At 29.8% G+C, this 24,879-nt stretch overlaps 1 protein-coding gene across 1 annotated transcript in view; it reads left to right on the top strand.

Moving 5' to 3' along the window:
• Window positions 1-24,879, top strand: part of Vps50 (vacuolar protein sorting 50) — a 403,619-nt gene that overhangs the window by 227,911 nt on the left and 150,829 nt on the right. Inside the window, exon 5 of the mRNA XM_089595740.1 lies at window positions 22,730-23,017. Within this exon, the coding sequence (XP_089451866.1) occupies window positions 22,730-23,017 (288 nt within the window). The remainder of the gene's footprint in view (window positions 1-22,729; window positions 23,018-24,879) is intronic.

Genomic DNA, 24,879 nt, shown 5'->3' with positions numbered 1-24,879 from the left:
TGAATTAAGTATTTATCAAAAGAAGGATTAATGATGCCATCTGACACACTATTTCATATGACTAAAATAATAGAAGTATGTTTTCTTAATTTTTATGGTAATGATACCTTATTAGGAGAAAGTTACATTTTTCAAAAAAGTAGCCAGATTAACTTAGTTGCAACTAACTGAAGAGTCCAAGCATTTTTTGCCGTAAGAAATTCTGCTTTTATTGGTAGAAGCGTTAATGTACACCAGACTGAGGCACTTAAATAAAGCAGGAGTATCTCATACTTCAAAATTCAAAATAAGAAAGTTGTAGAAATCCTGTTTTTGACTAGATACTTATTTTTTAAAGCGTATTTTGTAAATAGAATTTTAATAATCACCTATAGTATACAGCAATACATATTTTTTTAAAGAAAACTCCACCTTCATTAAATTGAAAAAAAATTGCTGATCCACATGCTTCCTTTTAAGTCAGCATTTATAAATTATTATTAAAATTTGCTTAAAGTTCTTTCTTTTCTGAGACGCTATCGGTTTATTAATGAAAATTTGGCAGTGGCATATTATACAATTATACTAGTGATAAATATTTCTTAAATATTGTCATTATAAAAATTTTTGCTGTTGTTTTCTTTGAAAATATTAAAAATGATATTTCTATCAATTTACTATTTCATGGATTTGAAAAAAAAAATTTTTTAAATTAAAACTCAGTGCCATATTATGACATGATACAGGCTCCTTCTGTAATTGGTCGACCCACATAAACATGTGCTTGGACCTACCATATTTTCTTTTACCTTGAAAGCATTTTATTTCTATAAATGTATTAAAACTGAAGGAAAAAAATTAGAAACCTTTTCATACTGCTATCTAAATTCATCGGAAGTCCAAAATATATGCAGGAGCACTATCAGGATAAAGTATCTGTAATATGGAAACGTGGTAGACTAAAAGTATTTATAAAGAAATATCTAATCATAAAAGAAAAAAGATTAGTATGTTTTATCTAAGTTACAGAAACAGACGACGCAAAATGATATTCATTATTAAATATATGAATATTACAGTTCGATTATTTTATTTCAAGTTTCCATTAGTTTTAGATGATATTAAAAATTATATTTTTAATAAAGTGTTCGCATACGTCCATACAGTTGAATTTTACCAATAAGGTCCACCTTATGCACACGTCTTATTAACTCTACATTTTTTTGATCAAATATGAGTTCTGATAAAATTGATACACTTATTTCTGCTAAAAAATTTTCGGGTAATGCGAAACATAAAAAATTAGTCATTAAAGACATGCTACATACAAAACACACATCGTTTTCATAAAAAACACAGTTGTCGTATAGGTTTTTCTAATTAGAAGTATAAAAATATTTCTTAAAACCTTTTACAAATGTTAAAAGTTTTAAAATACATTATAAACAGACGCTTACCAATAATCTAAACAAGCAAACAAGATATCTTGTTAACACATTTAGAATACTCGAACAAAAGACAGCATTTTAGAAAGTAATTTAATAGTTGGCCCGTATAATGCATGTTTAATAATAAAATATAAATGTAATATTAATCTTGAATTTTTTTCATTTATCTGAAGGAAATTATAAATTTATGACTTGATTTATAGAGGTAATAACAGAGCATACACAAAAATTAAAAACTAAACGTGAGAGTTCTTGGGATCCCTGACAGAAGTGAAGCTGTCTTATATATGTGGCAGCGAAACACTGTCCGACATTAACTGTACCAATAATATCTGTAGATACACACACACACATACATGCCAAATCATACGCGAGCTCCCACACACTAACCAACCCACACACTCCTACACACACATGTTTCTGGGACAAATACCTAAAAATTTAATGTCAAACATCCAAGTATACGTTGTTGGTGAAAGAAAATAAATAATAATAAAATTAAAAATTAATAAAATTGAAACAAATGAGCAAAATGAATATAGGTACAAAACATGTACCGATAAAGTATTTGTTTAGTATAATAACTTAATCAGAATTGGCGAGCAGCACTGTACACACACACACACTCACACACACACACACACACACACACACACACACACACGCACACACAAAAACACATGTAATCAATGTACATGGAATATGTAGCCGCATAAGTATTGGGAATATGCCTGTACCACGTAACATGACGATATATATATGACACTGAGAGGAAAAGTAATATAGGCCTTATGGGAGAAATTAAGTTTTTTTTGTTTTTTGTGGTGGAAAAGGTGTTGAATACAAAAAGTTATTGGATTACATAATTTTAACATTGTAAGAGTTAGGTTGTTATTTTTTTCATATGATGAAATCGTTTTTTAAGGCCGTTAACAGTATTTTGAAGGTGCGAAGTACAGTTAACCCTACATTGAGCTACTCGTTTCTGCTGCTGCTGCTGTCGCTGTTGCGCCTGCTCAGAGCTAAACAAGCAGCTTGATGTTAGGTTAAACTGTACTTCGTATCTTTAAAAAGATGTTTTCAGCCTTAAGAAACGGTTTCATTATATAAAAAAAATAAGAACCTAACTCTTACAATGTTAAAAGTATGTAATCCAGAAACTTTTTGTGTTCAACACCTTTTCCCCCACGAAAAAAAAATAAAAACTTAATTTTTCCCATAAGGCCTGTACTACTTTTCCTCAGTGTCATATATATATATATATATCACCATGTCACGTAGTACAGAAAAATGCTCCTAATACAGTACGACGTAGTGATACGAATACAAAGTCGGCGAGAGATCAGAGAAGACCTTTAAGACGGCAAAATTCGACCACTTCCGAGCTCGTATGACCAACTCCAAATACTACAACAGCAGCAGTAGCAGCAGCTATATATATGTATACACACGTCCCGCTATTGTGGTACTGAGTGGAGTGGGGGAAGCATGTTGGTCGTTTTAAATCCGTCACTTTTTGCTAGCTCACTCCCAGCCCCAGAACGCCCCATAAGAACCTTCGCTTCAAAAAGTTAAAAGACGAAGGAACAAAATTATTTTATTTTGTAAATAGATATATTGAGGCTAGAAACAAGACTTTAATGAAAGCAGTTCGTAGAGAACGATACTGTTTAATTTTTGCTAGGAGTTATACAGTTGTAAACTTAGCTTTACACCTTGGGAACAAACAAAAACTTAAATTCGATAAAAATAACTTTTAAAATTGTATATAACTATCAAATGTAACGAACAGCTTGGATGTAATTGAAAAAACACGATGATTTTGCAAAATTATGAGAGAAAATGTAATGAAAATCATTGGAATAGATAAAGTAAGCAAAACATTTTCGAAAATTGAGCTTATACTCATTTTAAATAGATTAAGTGATACTAAATTCTTCGGAGACATTAAAATATATAAAAAAATTAAATACCAGATGCTTAAAAATACTGAAGCAGCAATGGGTTTCATTTGTCATGATTCTCAAATCGATAATACTTTCGAAGAACTGGTTACTTGAAAGTTTTTTAATTAATCTAGACAATTTGTTGCGTAGTTTTTAATTCCAGAAAATATTCAACGTAAAAAAGTACAGAATAGATATAAAAAAATGAAGATTTTGTCGATAATAGAGACAATCGCGCTCTTTTAAATAATAACTAATTTTTTGAATTCGAAGATAACTCACGTAAATGTCTTAACCCACTTATACTGAAATGAAACAAAGATGTACAAAATCTTATGGATAAAGAAATATTTTTTAGTAGAGAGATGATTATTCCATGTATTAAAAAATCATGACAAGATGATTTAATTACTTAAGATGGAGCTTTAATGATTCCACAAAAAGCTTTAGAAATAGTTGACAGAAATAAAAAAGGTATATGTAGTACTGAAATATATTTTAGACATAAATTAATTATTTTAGGAGAAAATTTTTGTCAAATTTTTCCATGTAAAAAAAAAAATGAAAAAACAATGAGCATTTATAAAACCATTAAATTATTATTTTTATGGATATTTGAAATTTTTAATTCAAAAATCAGTATATGTTCTTATTATAAACAATAGGTATGGAATAACTTATGTTCTAAAATATATGCTGTCTTAAATAGCTGTTGATTTAATAGTGTTATACTTACATTACATAATTAGTATACCAGTTTCTTGAATAAAAGCTTTAATAGTTAACCGAACAAACTGAAACCTAGTACATTAAATAGAATGCAACATATTAAGAGGTTGGTAAGTCAGATGATAAAATTTATATTGATTTTCTAATAGATATGTTGAATAGTAAAAGTAAGTTCAATAGTATTGCTAATTAGAATTTCAAGTAAATCAGACGGCATATGTAATGGTACTATATTAGTATATACTAAATCATTGAAGTACAACATTGAAGAAGAAATAACATCCGGATATTAGATCAGATATAAAGTTGATACCTAAGAAATAACTTAAAACTCTGGAAACATTTTCTTTATACCTTCCATTTTATACTGTAAGAAATTCTCATTAGTTGCGGCATTTTTCATGACTATCAATGAATCTCAAGGTCAAAGTTGATAATGTTGGTTTATACTTGGAAAAACCAGTATTCATTTGCGGCAAATTACACTTAGTTTTATTACGTTGTAAAAATAAAAATAATATACTTATTGAAGTGAAAAGAGATGATTCGTAAATTAAAAATATTGTTTGGAAAGAAAAAAAATAGTAAATGTACTTTTAATGCAAATTTTAATATATACATGCAAACATGACATAAAAGTTATTCTGTTAATCGTCAATCGTCTGTTCAATAATAATGAATGACATAATATTTTCTTGTTTGATAATAACCTTTTGTTGTTACGGAAAAATTTTTTTTAATAGCTTTGTATACTTGTTACAAAAATTGTTCAAAAAAAACTTTGGTATACCAATCTCATTATTTTATTTTATTGTTTAAAAATATAGGCTTTTAAATTTAAAATGGTAAGAAACTGAATTTAGTTATAATGAATTGTTCATACATAATTGTTTCTTACCACTTATACGTCGACGGGTTAGGTAATATGAAATCATTTATTTCTGAGTTTTGGAAAGAAATATTAAACCATATAAAAAGCAATAGGTAACAAAACAAAAAACATATTCACTTATATAACATACAATCAAACCTAGTTTATTAATTAACAGTAAATTGAAATAGAATTTAGGGATACGTTACAAACCACACAAGAACAAGGAGAAAGAGATTAACCTATAGTAGAAGTCACTCGTAGAAAAGTGGATAGGGTTCTCAGCTAGTTTGCAGAAGATTGCTGGTTTAATTCTCCAGGAGAGCAATTTTTTTCAAGAATTAGGTGAAGAAAAATCAAAATTCAAAAAATTTTTTTCTTCCTATGTGCGCTTTGGTGGTGCGGTGTAGTGTGGTGAAATCAGCGAGATATAATCCAAAATTCACTACAGTTACACATTTTTTCAATGTCATTAATTTAAAATAATTAGTTTTAAAAATTTTAAATTTCAGTTTTACGAATGTTTCTATGTTATGTATTAAATGGAAAGACTTTTTGTGTAAGTTGAAGTGACAGAGGTTTGCGATCGCTGTGTGCAAGCGGTAGAGAACCACTTATATATATACCATTCGTCAAATTGTGTTACAATATATTTACGTGAATGCTGACATACTGTATGTAGTACATGGCAATAAAATTCAATAAACATTGAATTTTTATGTGTCAAATTTTATTTTACACTTTATTGCTTATCTTTAATGTTTTAGGATAAGAATACATTTTTGAAGTCTTACGTCTAGTTACAACTAAATTTTTGCATTTTAAAGTGTAACCAACAGTAAGCTTTTTATAATTAGCTAGAGGTGCTGGTGTCGTTACTTACAATCATATCTTACATTTACTAGGATAAATAAGTAGAAAAAAATAACAACAGTACTTGTATAATTCACAGCGCAGGCTGAAAGTTTGTTTACATCAGCGGAACCAAACAGTAAGTGAAAAGTTGTGATACCAGCCCCCTTCTGCCCAACTAAGAAGTTGCATTTTTATATACCTATAAAACTTCACGTAGAAATAGAATATAAAGAAAACACTTAAAATCTCTAAAAATCATGAGGTTTTTTGATATATAAATGGCTCTGCGGCTTGCTATTTTTTTCTGAAGCCAGCCTCTGCCTCTTTTGATTACTATAAACCATCCGTATTGATAACATATATTGATATATTGGTGTAAGATATATTGCTGATGGTGGAACAAGAATAAATACAGAAAAACTTGTTAGGTTGAAATAACAGACAACTTTATGGAATTTCCCTTACCATGGCAATGAGTGCTGAAACGGTTGTATGTGCTTCAAATATAAAAATGGTATGGAGGCTGCGGGAAGGCCAGGAGTTTAAATATTATTGATAACGTGACATTATATATTATAAACTTATTATTTGTAACTTTGAAATGCCCAGCTCTGTTATAAAATTATAAAAATATTATGCTCTGCTATTCATAAGACATCATGCTGTATAACAACATCTACAATTGCATGACATATCTCTTACTTCTTTCGAAAAGAGCTACCGTAGCAAAAATTAAACTATGCACGCAACTTCCAAACAATTTATTAAAAATATTGTACACAATTTTGTCAGCAACTTTTACCTTATATAAAATCCAAAAGATCAGCAACTTTAACCATCAATCTCTGTATAACTATTGCACGAAAATAGTGCTTGTATCATTTAAGCGTGACAGCTTAAGCTCTGATTGGATCCCCAAGCTGACGTGTCCTGTTGAACTCAATTGTATAAAAAATCCTTAGTCATTCGAGTACTTACCTTTTTCTTCTATTGAATGTTCTAGAGTAACAATAAAGGTTAGAGAGTGAGTTCGGTTGCGGCTTTTAAGTAAATGTTAGACTGAATTTGATGGCTAAGCTGTGTGAGTATCCTTGTAAAAAATGAGAAACATTGTTTTAGTTGACTAAAAGATTTTAACTCTACGTGCGCGCAAGCAGTGGCTAACCAACAATTATAATTATTGAAGTAAGATAAATTGAGAAAAATTGAAACTTGTTAAAACATTGTAAATACGAATTCAAATTGTTATTATTCATATTCCTATAAAGTTTTTGTACTTTCTGTTTATTTAATTAAGTAAATTATCAAATTAGACATAATTTAATTCTAAAAATATTTCTAAAGTTGAGTATTTCAAAATAAAAAAATTATTATAAATAAAAATAAATTTTAGCTTTAATTAATAAATTGAACTCAAAGTAGTTATAAACACACGAACGTATGACAAAAACTTTTTCAACTGTTCAGCGTATAATACGCCAACGCCATTTCATGTTTACCACTTGGTGAATACGATCACTCAACACCATAGCGCTAAGTCAACCATTTAAAAAAAAATTAAACTGTTAGTAAGACCAAGTAAAGTCTCTGGGTTGATGGATGGTTCCTGGTTAAAATATTTTATTAAATTCGTTGTAAAATGAATCTACGAGTTTTGCCTTTCACTTTGAAATTTGGACATTACAAATTTAACTTTAATTCCAAAAATTTTTATTTCTTTTAATGAAAAAATTAAAAAAAAAATCAATACTTTGGAGGTAATTGCTTTCCAGTATAATGTCTTCGTAAGTATTTCATTTGAAGATTATGTTATTAACAGCATTAATTTAGCCTTACTTTAACATGAAATTCACTGATAATGGTAAAAATCGTCGTAATAATGGAAAAAATTTTAATTATTGTAATTATTTGAAAACAATAAATTTAATAGTTACACATTTCACAAGAAATATGGTATTAAATAAGTTTAATATAATTATATTAGAATAACGCCAAATAAGCCGCGAAATAATTTAGTCCACGTTAAACTGGTAGTAGTATAACAATAAAAATAACAAACTTAAAAACAGAGAAACTTTAAAAGTAGAAAAAAAGAGTCAATAGTCTTGTGAAGATTTAATAAAATAATATAATAAAAGAAAAATTAAAGAGCATTGTACAAGAAATTTCATTTTAAATTATTGCAGTTACGGTACAAATTTATATGATCTGCTGTGGTTGATCTAGTTGAAAAGTAAAAGAATCATGAATAAGTAATTGTACGGGTGCATAAGAGTTGAAAACTGACCAACAAGCCAAAGAGAAATCGCAGACAAGGTTATCGAAGAAATACAACGGGTCATCTAAGGTATTAAACAACCCTGCATAAGGTATTAGTACATCGGAAAGAGTAAAAACAAGTATATTCATTAATTAATTGAGATCAAATTATAAAGTATTAATATTAAATTTATCAATATTATAAATTTTGTGGGATGGAAATTGCTTGTACGTAGAAGTTTTACTAAGATTATTTTACTGTGAGACCATAGAGTATGACTAGCTTCATTGCGTAAAGGAATCAGTCAAGGAGGTTACATGGAAATTAGTATCAGTGTAAATAGGGATTTACTCTAAATTTGTTGTTTCACGCATGCACACTGTTTTATCAAATATTATTGGAAAAGTGAGGTCAAACTTCTTGTATGTCGTAACCGTCTTCCTCTAAAAAACATAGACTTAGAAGGCATAAATGTGTTTTCATAGATTGGGGCGTTGCCACCCGAACCGAAGATGTTACTCGACTTCTTTTTAGCGATCATATATGAGTATTGAACATGTCGTCATGGAGGTCATTGGAAATTATTTTTACCGATACTCTGCGTAAAAGGATTATTGGACGTCTACAACTGCAAAGCAGATTTCTTCAATGGTGATGAATCCCGATATTCAACAATAAAAAGCTCCCAATCGTTGTGTATTTATATTTGAGTAAAACTGAATAAGTTTAGCCATTATATCAGCCAACAAAAAGGTTTAGGCACAGATATAGTGGCCTTGTAGCAAGCAAAAAAGAAAACAGACAGAAGAAGAGGTAAAGTTTGTATAAATAGAAAATAGAAATTCGTGGTAATGAAAAAGTTACGGGGTACGTTGATGATAGTCAGAATTGGATTATTAAAGATGAAATGGTGATAAAAGATAGAATAAATAGGAGTGAAAATTGGAATGAAAACTGATATAAATTAACAAGAGTGAATTAACAGAAGTCTAGAACATTAAAGTAATAAAACTGATAGTACAGAAAAATAGCTACTGGTATCAGATAAAACAAACTCCTTAGATCGAGAAGGAGAGTGACCATCATTTATGCATTTAAAAATAGGAGCCAGCTGAAGCTTCAGTGCCTGCAGTAATTAAAATTACTTGTGAATTGTGACTTATATGTATATGAACATGTGCGTGACCCCTAAGACCATGGTACATTCTAATATTACATGACAAACTGAATATGATCTCGGAGTTTTTAAATAACTACCAAAATTTCGTGGATCTTGAGAGGGATATTTTGGTGAGCCAAAACTCTTGATTTAATATCATTTGATTTTAATAACAGAGAAAGCTAATAAATTATTATTTATTTTGCGTGGTTGCAGCAGAATAAGAGGCAATGAAAGGGTTTACAGCGGGCGGCATCGGGGGTGCAGAATGGTAGCTCAGCCTTGACAACTGTATACTATGAAAAGGTATTTGTCTATTCGCAGTATTATGCTATGCAGCGACAGAATTGTCATCACTAAAAAATTTTACTGCTGCTCAACTGTATAAGATTGTGGTTGTACTGGTGTTGAACTTTTACAGCCTGATTTAGTATACCTGTTCAAATATACGACATGGAGAAACGATAGATATGCTTTGGTATGGCGTACTTATTTCTACAGGAACAACAGTGGTACTAAATATTTTTTAGTGTAGCCATGGACTTTATATATGCGTAAAAAGAGTATACCAAATGTGTGCCTACCAAAACACGGGTGAAAATGTCAAGTATGACTATAGTTGTAACTGAATGTATAGCGAAAGTAAGTGACGTTTTTTTATAATTCTTTCATTTGTATTTTGTTTAAACTTGTTTATGTTGTTTACTCTTTCAGATGTGTCATATAATTATATACAGGGCGATCAATAAGCGGAATCCAGCGTATTGAACAAATTGCCCAAAATTTAACGATATAATTTACGTAATTTTTAATGCAGTAGTTGATTAACTACAAGCATTAAAGTTTAGTGGATGTTCACCCCCTTTCGAACGTTTTTTATCATGGCACTGGTAATTATAAGCAGCGGCCTTGTCACCCAGTGAAGAAGCTCATTCGATAAGTAGACTGACTATTATTTACAGTTACACTGGTAGATGTCGCGCATGCATATTTTGTCATGCAGCGGAGCGTCTGCTAGGACTGCTGTAAGGGTGCAGTCCCACGACACGTAATAAAACATGAAAGACAGAATCGTCCTCATAATTTTATGTATTTAGTCTATCCTGCTACTGCATGGACCATCCCTAGAACGTTCAGCTGCAAATGTTTACTATAACATAACCAAGCGAATACAAGATTACTTATGGTCTTGCTTCAACATAGTTATCAGACATCTACAAAAGAATTATTATAAACTATGTAAAACTCAAAAACTTTAAAATACTTTTTTTTCTGCTACAGAAGCTCATACGCTTCTGTCCTAATAATTTTCAACTTGGTGAGCACTTGGCAGGCATATAAGATAAGATAAGATATCTTTATTTCAGTGGCTGAGGACTCAGATCCCTAATAGCCAAAACATCGTACATGGCAGGTACTTCAAAGGAACTTCATGGGCACTTGGTAGGCAATTAGCGGGCACTTGGCAGGCACTTGAGGGTCACTTTGCGGGTACTTATTATGTTTGGGCTATTGATGATCTGAGTTCTTAGCCACTAAAATAAATATATTTCATCTAATCTTATATCCCTGCCATATTTCCGTCAAGTACCCGCTAAGTACCCGACAAGTGCCTGCCAAGTACCTACTAAATGCCTTCCAAGTTCCTGTCAGGTTCCCGACATGTGCCTGCCAAGTTGCTGTCAAGTGCCCACCATGTGCCTGCCAAGTGCCCAGAAAGTGCTCGGCAAGTACCTGCCAAGTGCCTGGGAAGGACCTGCTAAGTGCCCGTCAAGTGCCCACCAAGTACTCGCCAAGTGTGCGCCAAGTACCAGCCAAGTTGAAAATTATCAGGACAGAAACGTATAAGCTTCTGTAGCAGAAAAGATAGTGTTTTTATGTTTTTGAGTTTGACATCATTTTTAATAACTTTTTTGTAGATGGTAAATAACCATGTTGAAACAAGACAATAATGATCTTATTTTTTTTATTTTTTTTCAACAGCTAAGTAACTTTTTTAACCCACCGCTACTGGATTGTGTCTCAAGCATATTAGAGGTGGGCGATGAATTTAATTTTGTTACTAATGTTAATAAATATAATTATTTTCATCTTTTTAAGAATATTGAACATTTACTAAAATACTCTGGAAGATTTGAGACAATTAAAAAAGAACCACTTAACATCATTAGTAACAATAGACATAATGTATCTACTCGTCTTTCTTTAAATAATGGAATTCTCCAAGACAATTCAAAGCCAACATGAGTCTTCCTTGAAAATAATGAACACATTTTAATTACTGAAGCAGACAAAAGTAATGTGACTGTTGTCATTGATAAAGAAACGTACATTAATAAAGTAGAAGAATTATTATGTGATGATAAATATTATTTACAGCTAGAAAATAATCCATTGACGCAATCAGTTAAAGATACAAGAAATTTTGTAAGAAAGTGGGATCAATACGGTATTTTTGAAAAATTGAATAAGTTTGATAAAGATATTCATGAAAAAAACTCATCTAAATGCTACGGACTAATAAAAATACACAAAAAAGACTTTACTATCCGTATAATTGTCTCGACATTGAATTCACCTACTTACATTTTTTCAAAATTTTTTTTTTACTATTTGATTAGGAATATTCCGCTGGTGAAATCACACGCATAAAATAGTTGTGAGTTAGATAATAAATTAAAAGATATCATGTCACCTGGTTACACTCTTATTAGTCTAATTGTAGTTAGTTTATTTACTAATTCTAGTGAAACCTTAATCATGAATGCAATAAGACATTTTTAGAATTTCTTGAATCGTAAAATTAATTTTTCTCTCAATAAATTTTGCAAAGGCGTTTTATTTTTGAACTCAACTTTTTTCCATTTCAACAACAAATTTTATAAACAAGTTCTTGGTTCTCCAATGGGCAGTCCCTGTGGTCTGGTGCTGTGTGATCTTGTCATGCGTTTGCTTAAAATTTCATGCATAGAGAAATTTTATTTTGATGTTATACTGTATGTACGGTTTGTGGATGATATCCTCATTGGTGTGCCTACTAGATATATCAACTATACTAAAAACATTTTTTAACAGCTATTTTCCGGAATTACATTTTACTGGTGAGACATGTAATAACAACAGCATTTTTTTCTTAGATTTGGAAATTATCATTCAACAAAATAATACAGTACTAAGTAATTGGTACCAAAAACCCACATACTCTGGCCGATACTTGAATTTTTTCTCCCATCATTCAATACAACATAAAACAGGTATCATTTACACATTAGTAGACTTTTCCATCAAATTAGCAGACACTCAATTCCACAACGATAATTTAAAAGTAATCAATAAATTTTTACTAAATAAAAACTATCCTCAAAAATTTATTATTAAATTTTTAAACAAAAAATTAAATGCCTTAAAAAACAAATATAATTAACAATCGCAATAGAAATGGAAATAATTATAAACTTATTTTATCATTACCATACATTCCCCACTTACACGGTCCTATTGAATACTATTATAAGAAGCTTCACATTAGTCTTGTATACAATTTAAACAATAAATTAAATTCGATCTTTCTCTTGGAAAAGATGAAACCGAGCCACTTGATAAAAATAATGTCGCTTACCACATACCATGTGCGGGTTGCAACTGCTGTTATGTTGGTCAAACATGGAGAGATGTATAATTAATAATGGCAGAATACAAAAGAGACATAGAGAAAAAAAAGGACACATCTATACCATCACAACATAGCATAGAATTGACACTTAACTTCAATTTCGATAGTATATAAATTGTAGGCATACAACAAAATTACGAAAAGCGCCTTTTTCCTGGAATGTTAAATGTACATTACTCCAATAATAATATGTTGAAGAATGTGTGGATAGCCCCGCAAAAATAACTATAGAATATAAGAAGATATATATTACATACTTATAATATTAAATTATTTGTGACATCGATATTGAGTTTTTTTTTCAAGGCTTATTCGTAATTTTATAATATTAAACAAATGATTTCCAAGAAACTTACTATACTCTACATGTTTTAAGACTTCCAAAAATTAATAAGCACTTACATAGAAAAAAAATCTGAAGATAGCCGAAACCCTACTGTTGTTAAATATAACATCGTATATCTTATTATCAGCAAAGTTGAGCCCATGCATACTATTGAAAAAATAGCTTTTTATTAAAGAAAATTAAGCAGCTAAAGATAAAAGAGCTTTTTTACAACACTTACAACAAACAATAAAACTCAAGTTATAACGAAATTCAAGTTTATATGAGGTTACATATTGTTCCATTGGAGTACGCTCTCATCTTTCCTTATACCAGTTATAGCTCTTGCCCTCGCTATTTTACATTTGAATGCCTAGCTAAACTGTTGCGAACTGTTTATTGACTACAATTTTTATTTTCTTGATTCTAGCTAATTGTATTATTTAAAATTGCGTCTGAAAAATAGATGATTCTAAATTGTACAAATAAATGAAATAACGTTCACATTTTTCGTCATACAAAGACAAAAGAGCCATTTTTTAGCTGCTTTTTTTTACTAATAATAAAAAGTGGCTATAAGTAACGTAGGAGCTTAGATTTTTTTTTTTTCATTTCAATTGAATGTTCTTGACAAACAAATAATTTCTCTTAAAATTCTTACACTGCTTTAAACATTAACTGCTCACCTTTCTAGTAAATTAATTTCAAATAAAAATTGCTAGCTTTTCTTGCATAATGGCGATAAAAAAAGTAGTTGCGTTCAAATAAACCGTATTCGTATCCCAATCGTATTCTCGACTGTAACGCTATTTCTGCGAGTATCAGATATTTAATATCATCTTATCTATCGGCACGTATACAGTCGTACAATATGTGTGTGTGTACCTACATCAAAATTGTAGATAAAATACAAACTGATTGGTTTTTGGTTTTGTTTACATTATTTTTTACTAAAATACAGATTAATTACATTATTTTTCATTATTACTTGTATCATCTTGTTAACTATGTGATAATTTGTACGCCCTACTAACATTTTATAAAATAATTTTTAAAATACACTACTAATTTTTGATGCTCTATACTGTAATGACAACGTGTGGTGTATTTTAAAAAAACTGCAATTTTATCAATTTTTATTAAGAGATAGATTTATATTTAATAGACTAATTATTTATAAAATTAAACAGTGATATATATATATATTGTTCAACATTTTTACCGAAAAATTCAAATAAATATTATCGTCTGATTTATCGACCCCATTATAAGGTTGGTTATCTATGCTATAGTAAGTTTTAATTTCTCCAGTTAATTTTTTTGGAATTTTATTATTCAAATAAGAGGTGTTCTCGTTATGCGATGAAAGTATGAAACTATTTATCGAACAATTGTAGATATTAAGAAGATTTGAGAACATACATCATTTGAAATGCAATTTTTAGGAATAATGAGAGTTTTTAATCTTCCCTTCCCTAATTTTTTAAAATAATTTTTAAAATTCTTTATCGTTAGAACAAATATTAACTTCTAATTTAAAAATTTGAAATAAGTTCCATAAAAATGAAGATTCAATAGTTTGTTCAAGTATAATTTTTCTATTACCGTTTTTTATCACTGAATCTGACGAAAATCACCTCCTAAAATAATTAATTTATTTTCAAAATATTTTTCAGTATGACATAAATCTCTTGACACTCTGTCTACAATTTCCAATGCTTTTTTTTTAATCATTAAAGCCTCATCCCAAATGATTTAATCAACTTCTCTTAATTTTTTTTTATCTGATTAAAATTCTAAAAATGCACTTTCTATATTATTTAGATTTAAAGGAACTCTAAAAGTTCTATGACTAGTCATCCCCTTTGGAAGCAAAATTGATATTATGCCAGTCCATGCCATTGACATGATTTTTTTTATTTTGAGAAATAAAAAAATAAATGAACGTTTTATACAAATAAGTTTTTTCTTACCCTCCAGGACGATCTCTTAAAAAAATATAATTTTTTTGTTTGCAAATAATATGGAATGGATTTTTCTGGTCATTATTCAAACTTTTATACATCGAGCTTAACATTTTTTTACTGAATCGTAGTTCATCATCTATATTTTGTTTTTTACACTCCAATTTTTTTGGTGTAGGTAAAATAAAGCATCCACATAATTCATTTTCTGATTCTTAAATGTGATTAAGACGTAAAAAAGCTAAATTATCTTTTCTTATTAGGCAAACCATTCGTAGAAAATTCTTTGTATTTATTTAATATTTTATCACTTTAAACGTTTTCTGAAATTAAAAACCAATCAAAAATTTGTCTTAATTGATATGAAACCATAACAGCAATTGCTTCTTTAAAAATACTAGCAATTTTTTCATCATTGTCTAATAAACCCATTGCAATTGCAGTATCTTTAAAAGTTTTATAAGTTATTCTTTTATATGTTTTAATGTCTTCGAACGATGTCGAACCAGTTACTTTATTTAATACAAATTTAAAAAGAAATCTTTCATGATCTTTTGGAGATACAATGTTTAATCGACCAATCGCAATATTTTTTATTATATTTTTCCTTTAAAATTAACTTTTAGTTTAAGATTATTATTTGAATTTCTATATGTTTAAATATCGTTGTTCGAGAAATTAACTGTAACGTGAACATTTAATAAATCTAAGAAGTTTCGAATTTCAATTCTTGTACCATAAGTCCCATTTTTTGACATTATGTTAATATATTCATCACTACTTTTTACATTCTGATAATAATCGTTTTCTACCATAAATTCATAATAATTTTTCCATCTATTTACAACAATATTAATTACTACAAAACGAACTTTCATGTGGAAATTTTCGTCACCATACAGAAAATAAGAAAAAGTTCTCAATAAACAACTTTTGTCACCTTTTGCGCTAACTTTCATACTGGTTATTTGAAAAAAATTTAATAATATTTATTTTTATTTTAATAGTACAAAATACAAACGATTTTTTTAATTTACAGTGTGAAATACCGTAAAAAAATTATTCCCATATTTGTCATTGAATCTGGAAATGAAAAATTTTTTCTAACTACTTATATCAATTGATAAAATATAGAATGCATAGTAACAAATATAGAATAGACTGTAACAAAAATAATATAAAGTATATGTTATAGAAAATTTAAATAATTTATATGTGATTTAAGAAATGGAAACTTTTCGTTGTTTAGAATGTGATCTATAAAAAAACAATGTATACCTTTTTTCTCTAATTATAACCGAGAGTTCTAAAATAACATTTCAACGTAACACAATAGTACCTTCTGGGTGGTGTGGAAATTTACTGATTAATATACATAGCTCATGCCTAACGATGTAGATCAAAAACTTTTCTTTTTCACGAACTTCTGAGCACGAACCTTTTCCCACTAACAGATGAAATTTAAAGACTCTTTTTTTCAGTTATAACAGTACGGGGTTGACAAGGGGGTGAAGCCCCACTTATATATATATATATATATATATATATATATATATATATATATATATATATATATATGTGTGTGTGTGTGTGTGTGTGTGTGTGTGTGTGTGTGTGTGTGTGTGTGTGTGTGTGTGTGTGTGTGTGTGTGTGTGTGTGTGTGATACGATATAAGAAACCATAATTTTTAAAGTATTTTTATTTAATACATGAGTTTAAAGCGAGGAAAATGAGGTCTGTCTTCATTAAATAATATTAAGTGTTAAATAAATATTTTGAACTAATTGTTAGTAAGTTCAATTTGTAATTAATGTTGTTATATTTACGAACTACCCTAAATAAAAAAAGTGTTGCTTTACGACCTACGGCTCCTGAGATAATGCTATTTTTTTACAACCTCCGTAGAGTGGTAGTGACGTCACCACTTATGAATTCCCCACTATCGGTTAAAAAGCATTGCCATCTCTATTGCTGTTATGTAATAACAACGGGCGATTTTTAAATAAAATTGATCTACTAAAAAGGTAAAGAATTAATGTGAGCACTGTTAGAGAAAATTATTTCAAAGAAAAATATTTATCTGTAAAAGAGATACAATCAAATTAAAAAAAACTCATCTGAGCTCCTAAGTAACGTATAGCGAATTTGTTTTTATCAGTAGAAAAATAAGAGGTACAATATGCGCCTACTTCCAACGTTATGCGACTAAGAATGCGAAAGTTAATCCATTTATTTGTAACTTTAAAAAGTACCTGTTTTTCGAACCTGTTTTGTATTAGTATAGTTTCTGAAAATTAATAAAATGAGAATTGTAGTTAGTAAAGTAATTTTTCAAGAAAAAAAGAATCCTATAAAAATCATTAATCTTTGAAAAAAAATTATAACGATTTAAAAAATTTTAGATTCAGAAGCATCTTTGTTATGAATAAATGATTTTTTGCAATAACTATTCTATTAATTTAAAATTTAAAGTTCTTATTAATGCCTTCAAAACACACAATTCTCACTTGTATTGTTAATATTTGATATACTGACTTTATTTTTCTTGTTTTATAGATTTTTTTAAAAACTTTATTCTACAAGAAAATTAGTTTTTAGTTTAAACACTTTTTGGGCTATTAAAAAAAAAAACATTTTTTACTTACCAAATTTTTAACAATCTTCGAATCAAATTAAGATGTTTCTTAGAATGGAAATTAAAAAGTCTAGGTAACTTCTATACAAACATTTTTTTTGCTTCAGTATCGAGTTTTCATAAAAACTGCAGATCTCTTACACCACTGAACGAGAGATGGTTCACGCGCTAGCTCAGTTCCTCGACTTCTCTCGTCCAATTTGTTCATCTTTGCCAAGTATGGGATTTGTTTTTTTTTTGCTTGATATTGGGAACAGTGCACTGCCTCCATTTGACCCCCTAAGTTGCTAACTCGTGACAGTAGTAACAACACACTCTCTCCATCGTGTGCTTGTGACACCAACAACGAGAGTTGATCTTTCCAAATTATTCGTATGCATCATCACTAGCTCTTACTACTTACACCACTATTTTAAATTACCTTGTTTTACGGTAGCTTTTATTGTTTTAAATATCTTGTGCTCACTCAAATTTCTCACACACTTATACATTTGGTTGTTTTCTCTTTCAAAGCCGTGTTGTACTTTGATTTGTGTTTTTTTTTTCAGTATGATGGTTTTTTCCTTTCTAGACTTTTTGTCTCTAGTGAGTAGAGAGTCCATTGTATTTACTCATTTCTCTGCGTTTGTATTATAAATGTAATGTAAAATTAAGAAAATTCAGAAACTGAGATTATTGTGAAATAGTGATTAAAGCAGTATTTTTGATAAATTGTAAATTAGAATACTCTTGGGTTGTACCTTCACATAAAAGTATTTTGAAAATCAGAAGTACATAGCTATGTTACCTAAGACAATGTCACAAATAAACACACATTATTATGAATGTAACAGAAAAAGGTATTACTAGATAAATTTGTTGAACCACATAACACATTGTGCTCCAAACTATTTATTTAAAAAAAATAATTGTATTACTCATAAAAGGTTGAAGTTATCTTATAAGATAACTAAGTATTATCAGCAAAGAAAACAACTTTTAAAGTACATTTAATTTTGTGAATTAGGGCACTGGCTACAAAATCCCTGCTATTATTCATTAAAAACGAAAGGTCTTGAGCTAGCAAATCCCAAAGAATTGAATTATAACTTGCAGATTTTTCATTAAGATTCATACAACTCCTACTCTTACCAAAATTAATGCAGCTTCTGTAGTCTTTATGAGGAGTATATAGTAAAGATTGAAAAGGTTTGCAGATACTCGATAAAGTTTTTTCATTCCATACATAACTGCTTGTAACTTCGAGCATTAATTATTAACAAAAAGTCAGTGGTTATGGAATGCTTGGGTACCCAAGCATGAGGTTATACTTCACTGGCAGTGAATATTACTATACTTTTCATAAAATATTTTTAATATCCCACTATGTAGTATGTATCAGTGGTGGCATTATCGTTGTAATGATTATATTAGATATTAAGAGTGATTTCAGTATACATTTTAGTATTTAATAATGAACATTTATAAAGACTTATAGATAATAGACGTGCTGCCAGCACTAGTCACATTTATTGTCAGAGCCCGCAATTGTCAAATTTTCCGATTATCTCAAAACAACTTTTGTATGATGATAACATTTCTAATGCCTCATAAATACTTGTCACAAACGCTCACACACTGATTCTTAATCATGTATGAAACACCCAAAATAGATGTCTTAAGGACCTTTTGAAAAATATCTTATACTACCGCTTCATCTTAAATAGGGTAGTATTGCATAAGTAAATGTCACTTAACACAACAAATCACCTTAATCACGATTTAAAAAAATAGTAAAAGGTAACGTCATGATAAAAATTGAATAATTAATTTACAGAACGTCGTATAACTAAACAAACAAAAAAAGATAGAGAACAATATAATGTAAGTATTAGCTTTAAAAATTTTTAAAGAAAACTGAAAAAAATGGTGCATGAATTTTGAAATCAACAAATTAATGGAAATTAGATAAATATTTATAAATATGTACACAAAAGTATTTAAATTTCTTGTTGGTAGAATGGATTACAACAGTTTTAGCAGCACAAGAAAAAAATTTTTTCTTACTCATATAAAAAGAATGATAGATTTTCTATTATTTGTTGAAAACTCATGTTTTATGAATATTTTTCAGTTTTTTTTTCTTTTTCAACTGTTTCAAAAAGGTTAAGAATATCGTGACGTGGTGGATCGTTTAGCTATCCGAATACGTCACAAAGTCTAGTTGCCAACGGTCAGTTAAGGGTTTCATAGATAGTTTTGTCTCCTCGTGTGTTTTGCTGTTTTATAAGCGATACCCACCTACGTATAAAGTACATGCAGGGCTTGGCAAACTCTCGGTCTCTACCTACAAACTATCTTTGAAGTTAGTGTGCATAACGTTGACTTCGTGCATAGACTGCTATCAATATAGGTTTTTTTTTTTTTTTTTTTATATTATAGTGCTCTACGTCCGGCTCCTTTTTTAATAAGGGCACTACTATGGGCACTTAGCACTTTGGAGAAGGAAGGGAAGAGGGATGGGAGGCCTCCCATTACTGGGAGGGGGTAGGGGGAAATTAGGCAATTTTGCTGCGAGAAGGTCGCCTAAACCCTCCTCGAGGAGCATTGCGTGGTGAAAAAGCACATGTGAAAAATCACAGAGGTACTTGCCCGTAAAGTCGCACAGGCCGGGAATCGAACCCGCAATCTCCCGCGTGCGAATCTACGACCTAGCCGACTGAGCCACCACGCGCTCTATCAATATAGGTATATTGGCATATGGATCTGTATCATGTCGAGAAATAATAAAATGGTTATACCTGTACCAGTACTATGTAGAAGGCCTACTTATGTACAGAGTACCTACGCACCGGGATAAGAACAAGAACTTGAACTCAGCGCATAGCCCACACTGGCACGATGCAATGGTGCAGCAGCAGACCCTTGATAGAAGCACTGCCGTATGAATGTTGCTGCTTGAAACTGAGACTACTCGATGCTTACCTCCGTTCTGTGTGCACACGCTGAAGAGTATCACGCCTTCCAGTGTCCAGGACCCATGTGTGTCCAATTTTATAGAACTGTGGAAATACTCTGGTAGGTAACGATCACGTACACCGGTCTAGTGTACTGCGGGTATGCATGACTTAAAGCAGTCATACCTACATCCTACCCTTATTGTTAGAGTCATTCCAACTTTTCCACTGTGGCTTACAGAACAACTCCCATTCTAATAGTACGTTAAGTGTATCGTTACGGAAACATGAAACAAAGTTAAAAAACATTCCTTGCGTCATGTGCCACACGATAAAGTGTAACTTGTTAATAGTTTAGAGTGAATATGTAATACATTGTAACAATATTAGTGCTTGGTGTTTTTGTAGCGACCTCTAAGAGCGTTCTTGGCAGTAACGAGAGAACTTCTGGTAGTTAAAATGAAAAAGTTATTTCTCTACGAATGTATCGAGGTGTTTAAGCTCGTTAGTGTTACTGTGCCGTAGAATATATATATACAATAATACAGTGTATATAATGTTACATATTGCTGCCCTAACGCTATCTACAGTTGGCTTGTCTTATCCTATTGCTTAGTATTCTTAAATAATAATAAGTTCACTCATCGTTTGTCATAGTCTCCAGCTAACATGTGATAATGTTGAAAATTAATTTCTTCGTTAACAATGGCTTATGATGGAAAAAGGGATTAAAGATTTATAGCTAGGCTCAGTTTATGTTCTAGCTTATGTCCCGTTATATGTGTTACTTAGTACTTCGTTGGCTTAAGCTATATAGCTTTGTCAACTTTTAATCAGGCTGTTTAGTTTAATTTTTTGACCAAAAGGCCTTACTTATTTGCTACTGCTAACATGTTTGTTGGACTTATACTTAATCTAAATTCATACACCTGCAACAGTTTTGCACATACCTTGGAAGTATAAAAAATCATAATTTCTTTTTCTGACCGTCAACACGATAGTAAAGTGATAAATGCAGTACAACTTACGGTCCTGAGCAATCGCACACAGTTTTAATAAGTAGACTAGTCTACTGGTCACACTATCTCATAGATTGTAGTTTATTGGAACTGTGTCTCTCTTTAGATTTATTTTATTCTATATTAGTTTATGAAAATTAGAATCAACTTAATTAAACACAACTCAGTAGTAAAAAAAAACGTAAGACTTTTTCACCTCGTACTCATTACACAAAGTAACATTATATATTTAAACTAACATCATTATAACTTGTTGTTTGTCCAGACTTCGATTAATTGAAATTCCTTGCAAAACCTACTTATATGTCAATTATCATCGCATAATGAGACAATTAAGGTCATTTATTTGTTAGTAAAATGTTGAGTTTTATATCCCTCTAGTTATTTATCTCAGTCTCTAGTTATGTATTATTTAGTATTTTACTTAATGACAATTGCGTCAAAAATCTATGGTTTTTTTTTTAGCTTCAGCGTGTGCATAACGTGTGATTGAATTTGAAGAAATATGTATGTACTAAATGGTAAATTGGCTGAAAATAAACAAGTATACTAAGTTTAATAAGTTCAACTGTACTTTTTGTGAACCAAGCAGCTAGTCTGAACAATAAGGATAAAACTTATAAAAGTAAAGTAGAACATGAAGCTTAAACTTCTGCTTTAATACTAAGAAAACAGAAAACAGTTCATTTTGTAATATCCTCCCGGCTAAAAAAAAGCACGTTATTTATTACGTGACGTTATCGAATTGTAACAAATCACGTTATAAATCACGCAAATAATCACGTGATCTGCAAAAATCACGCTATTTATCACGTAATAATTAACGTGATATTATCGATTTTTAGCCAGGCTTCAAATATTGTGACTAGTATCTAGTACACGAAAATTGTTATTTGACTATAAGATACACAAGTAATTTTATTTTTTCAGAATATCTTTGTAGAAGAGCTAACAGAAGACTCAGATGATGAGATTCCAGAAGAACTGAAATTAGATTATGTAGATGAAGGGAGCTCTAGAAAACAGTTAAAGAAAAAAAAAAAAGAATATTCTGGTCCTATTATAACCAATACTTCTATGAGTATATTAAAAACATGTGGACGATATTTACAAAGTACCGTTTATTTTCAAAAATACAACAAAATTATACTTCAGTGCATTATTCAAATATTTGAAATCTACTTTTGTGCAGTTTATACATTCTTTATAACCGATGACGTAAGTTTTCATAAAACTCTTTGAAATAATTATTGATTTACCAACCACTTGCTCATATAAAATTTTTTTCTGGACGATTCACAAGTCAACTCTAAAACTTCAATTAAGTAAAATTTTTCTTTACAATTATTCGAAAAAAATCTTATAATTTTTTATATTATTTACCTGTCAATCTTTATCCGTTCAACTTATTCAAATTTTATTCATCTGCATGTAATTATCAATTATTAAATTACATACTGTCAAAATACTACGTAATTAGTTTTTACAATTTTATCTTATAAATAAAAAACTTCAGTCGTGCAATATTCATTTTTTATAAAAGGTTTATTACGTTGCAATTGAGTCTTTATTTTATGCTTAGTGCTTTTTCAGCCACTAACGTATAGAATTTCTTATTCAGGTTATCTACGTTAATGAATAGTATGGAAGTACATACACGTATATGTATACATATATTCTGTAGTAATTTGCGTAGGGCATTTCATGTAACTCTCCTAAGCTACACACCATCCTTCATAACCACCCCCCCTAAAAAATAAGGAAAAATTCAATGTTTTTCTTTGTTATTTTAGTCCATAAAGTTTTTTTCTAGACTCATCCACAGCCCTTCACTCAATTTTTTTTGGCCCTCACCGGTCCCACACGTCATATTTTTTAGAGACTGAAAAAAATTATTATGATTCTTGCTACACTTGAATTTTAACGGAAAATCTCAGTACAGTATATTATTTTGTTCTTTTCAAACTAATTTCTAAGGAGTCGCCTTCCTTTAATAATTACCAATAAGCATTGTTGATTACAGATTGTTAAAGACTTGTGCTTTGAAGAAAACTTTTTAAAAAAGGCTGTTTTATGAATTCTAACATTTTTGTTTTTAGTTTTGCAAAACAAAAGGTATATACGAAAGTTGTAAGCCTTGAAAAGTACGAACTTTTTAAGCAAAACTTTTATTATTTAGGACGTAGAGTAATTTTAAAAAATACAAAACAAAACAAAACTTAAATATTATCAACAGTAGATAAAAAATTTCTATAAGTCTTTTGCTTTGAATTTTGCTGGATAATGTTGTACGTAAAAGTTGTAGGTCTTGGAAAAATAAAATTTTTACGTTTGTGACATTTTGTTAGGATGTCAAATATACGTTAACATTACAGAAAATGCATTGCACTATGAGAAATAAAAATTTTTATTGGATATGCAAATTTCACTTCAAATAATTTTTGCATTCGAACTATTTTTAAAACTTACTTGTTATTTTTCCATAAATCTTTTTGTTTCATTATTGATAATTATAATTATAATCCATTATTTGTATTCATCAACTATTACCTATCATTATTTAGTATTTTCCATTATTTTTATTCACTCGGTTTTCTTACTTTTTTTGCTTACACTGTGGTACTGTGCTGAGATTTTATTTATTTTATCTTGCCACTCTAGATAAAGATCGAGTACTGTTCAAGTAAACTTATTTCGAACAAATTTTTAGCTTTGTATGTAGTGTATTTGTCTCTTTTATGCGAGTAACTTGCAGCATGCCATAATAAGCCTGGGAATCACAAAATCGGGACACTGATATTTCACGTATAAATGCTTCCCTCCAGTTTCTTTCTCATACAGAGAGAGGTAAAGCTACTACTATATTTGTTTATAGGTGATTTCGCCGTAACTATTCGTGCTGAGATGAAATGCATTAATTTAGAAGTCAATATTTACGTAAAAAACTTCTCTCTTTCTGAACTGTGGATCAAACGTGGGAGAAAGTACTGACCTTCGCCGTACGACAATGTGTAGTCAGTCGCGTGATTTCATGTGAATCCCATTATGTAGAAACGTAAAGAAATTAAAGTAAAAAATTA

This window comes from Copidosoma floridanum, unplaced genomic scaffold (assembly GCF_036245765.1).
Source record: "Copidosoma floridanum isolate Cflo_tuat_1 unplaced genomic scaffold, Cflo_Japanese_pri ptg000027l, whole genome shotgun sequence".
In the NCBI taxonomy this organism is placed as follows: Eukaryota; Metazoa; Arthropoda; class Insecta; order Hymenoptera; family Encyrtidae; genus Copidosoma; species Copidosoma floridanum.
This window is presented reverse-complemented; position numbering and strand designations above follow the sequence as displayed.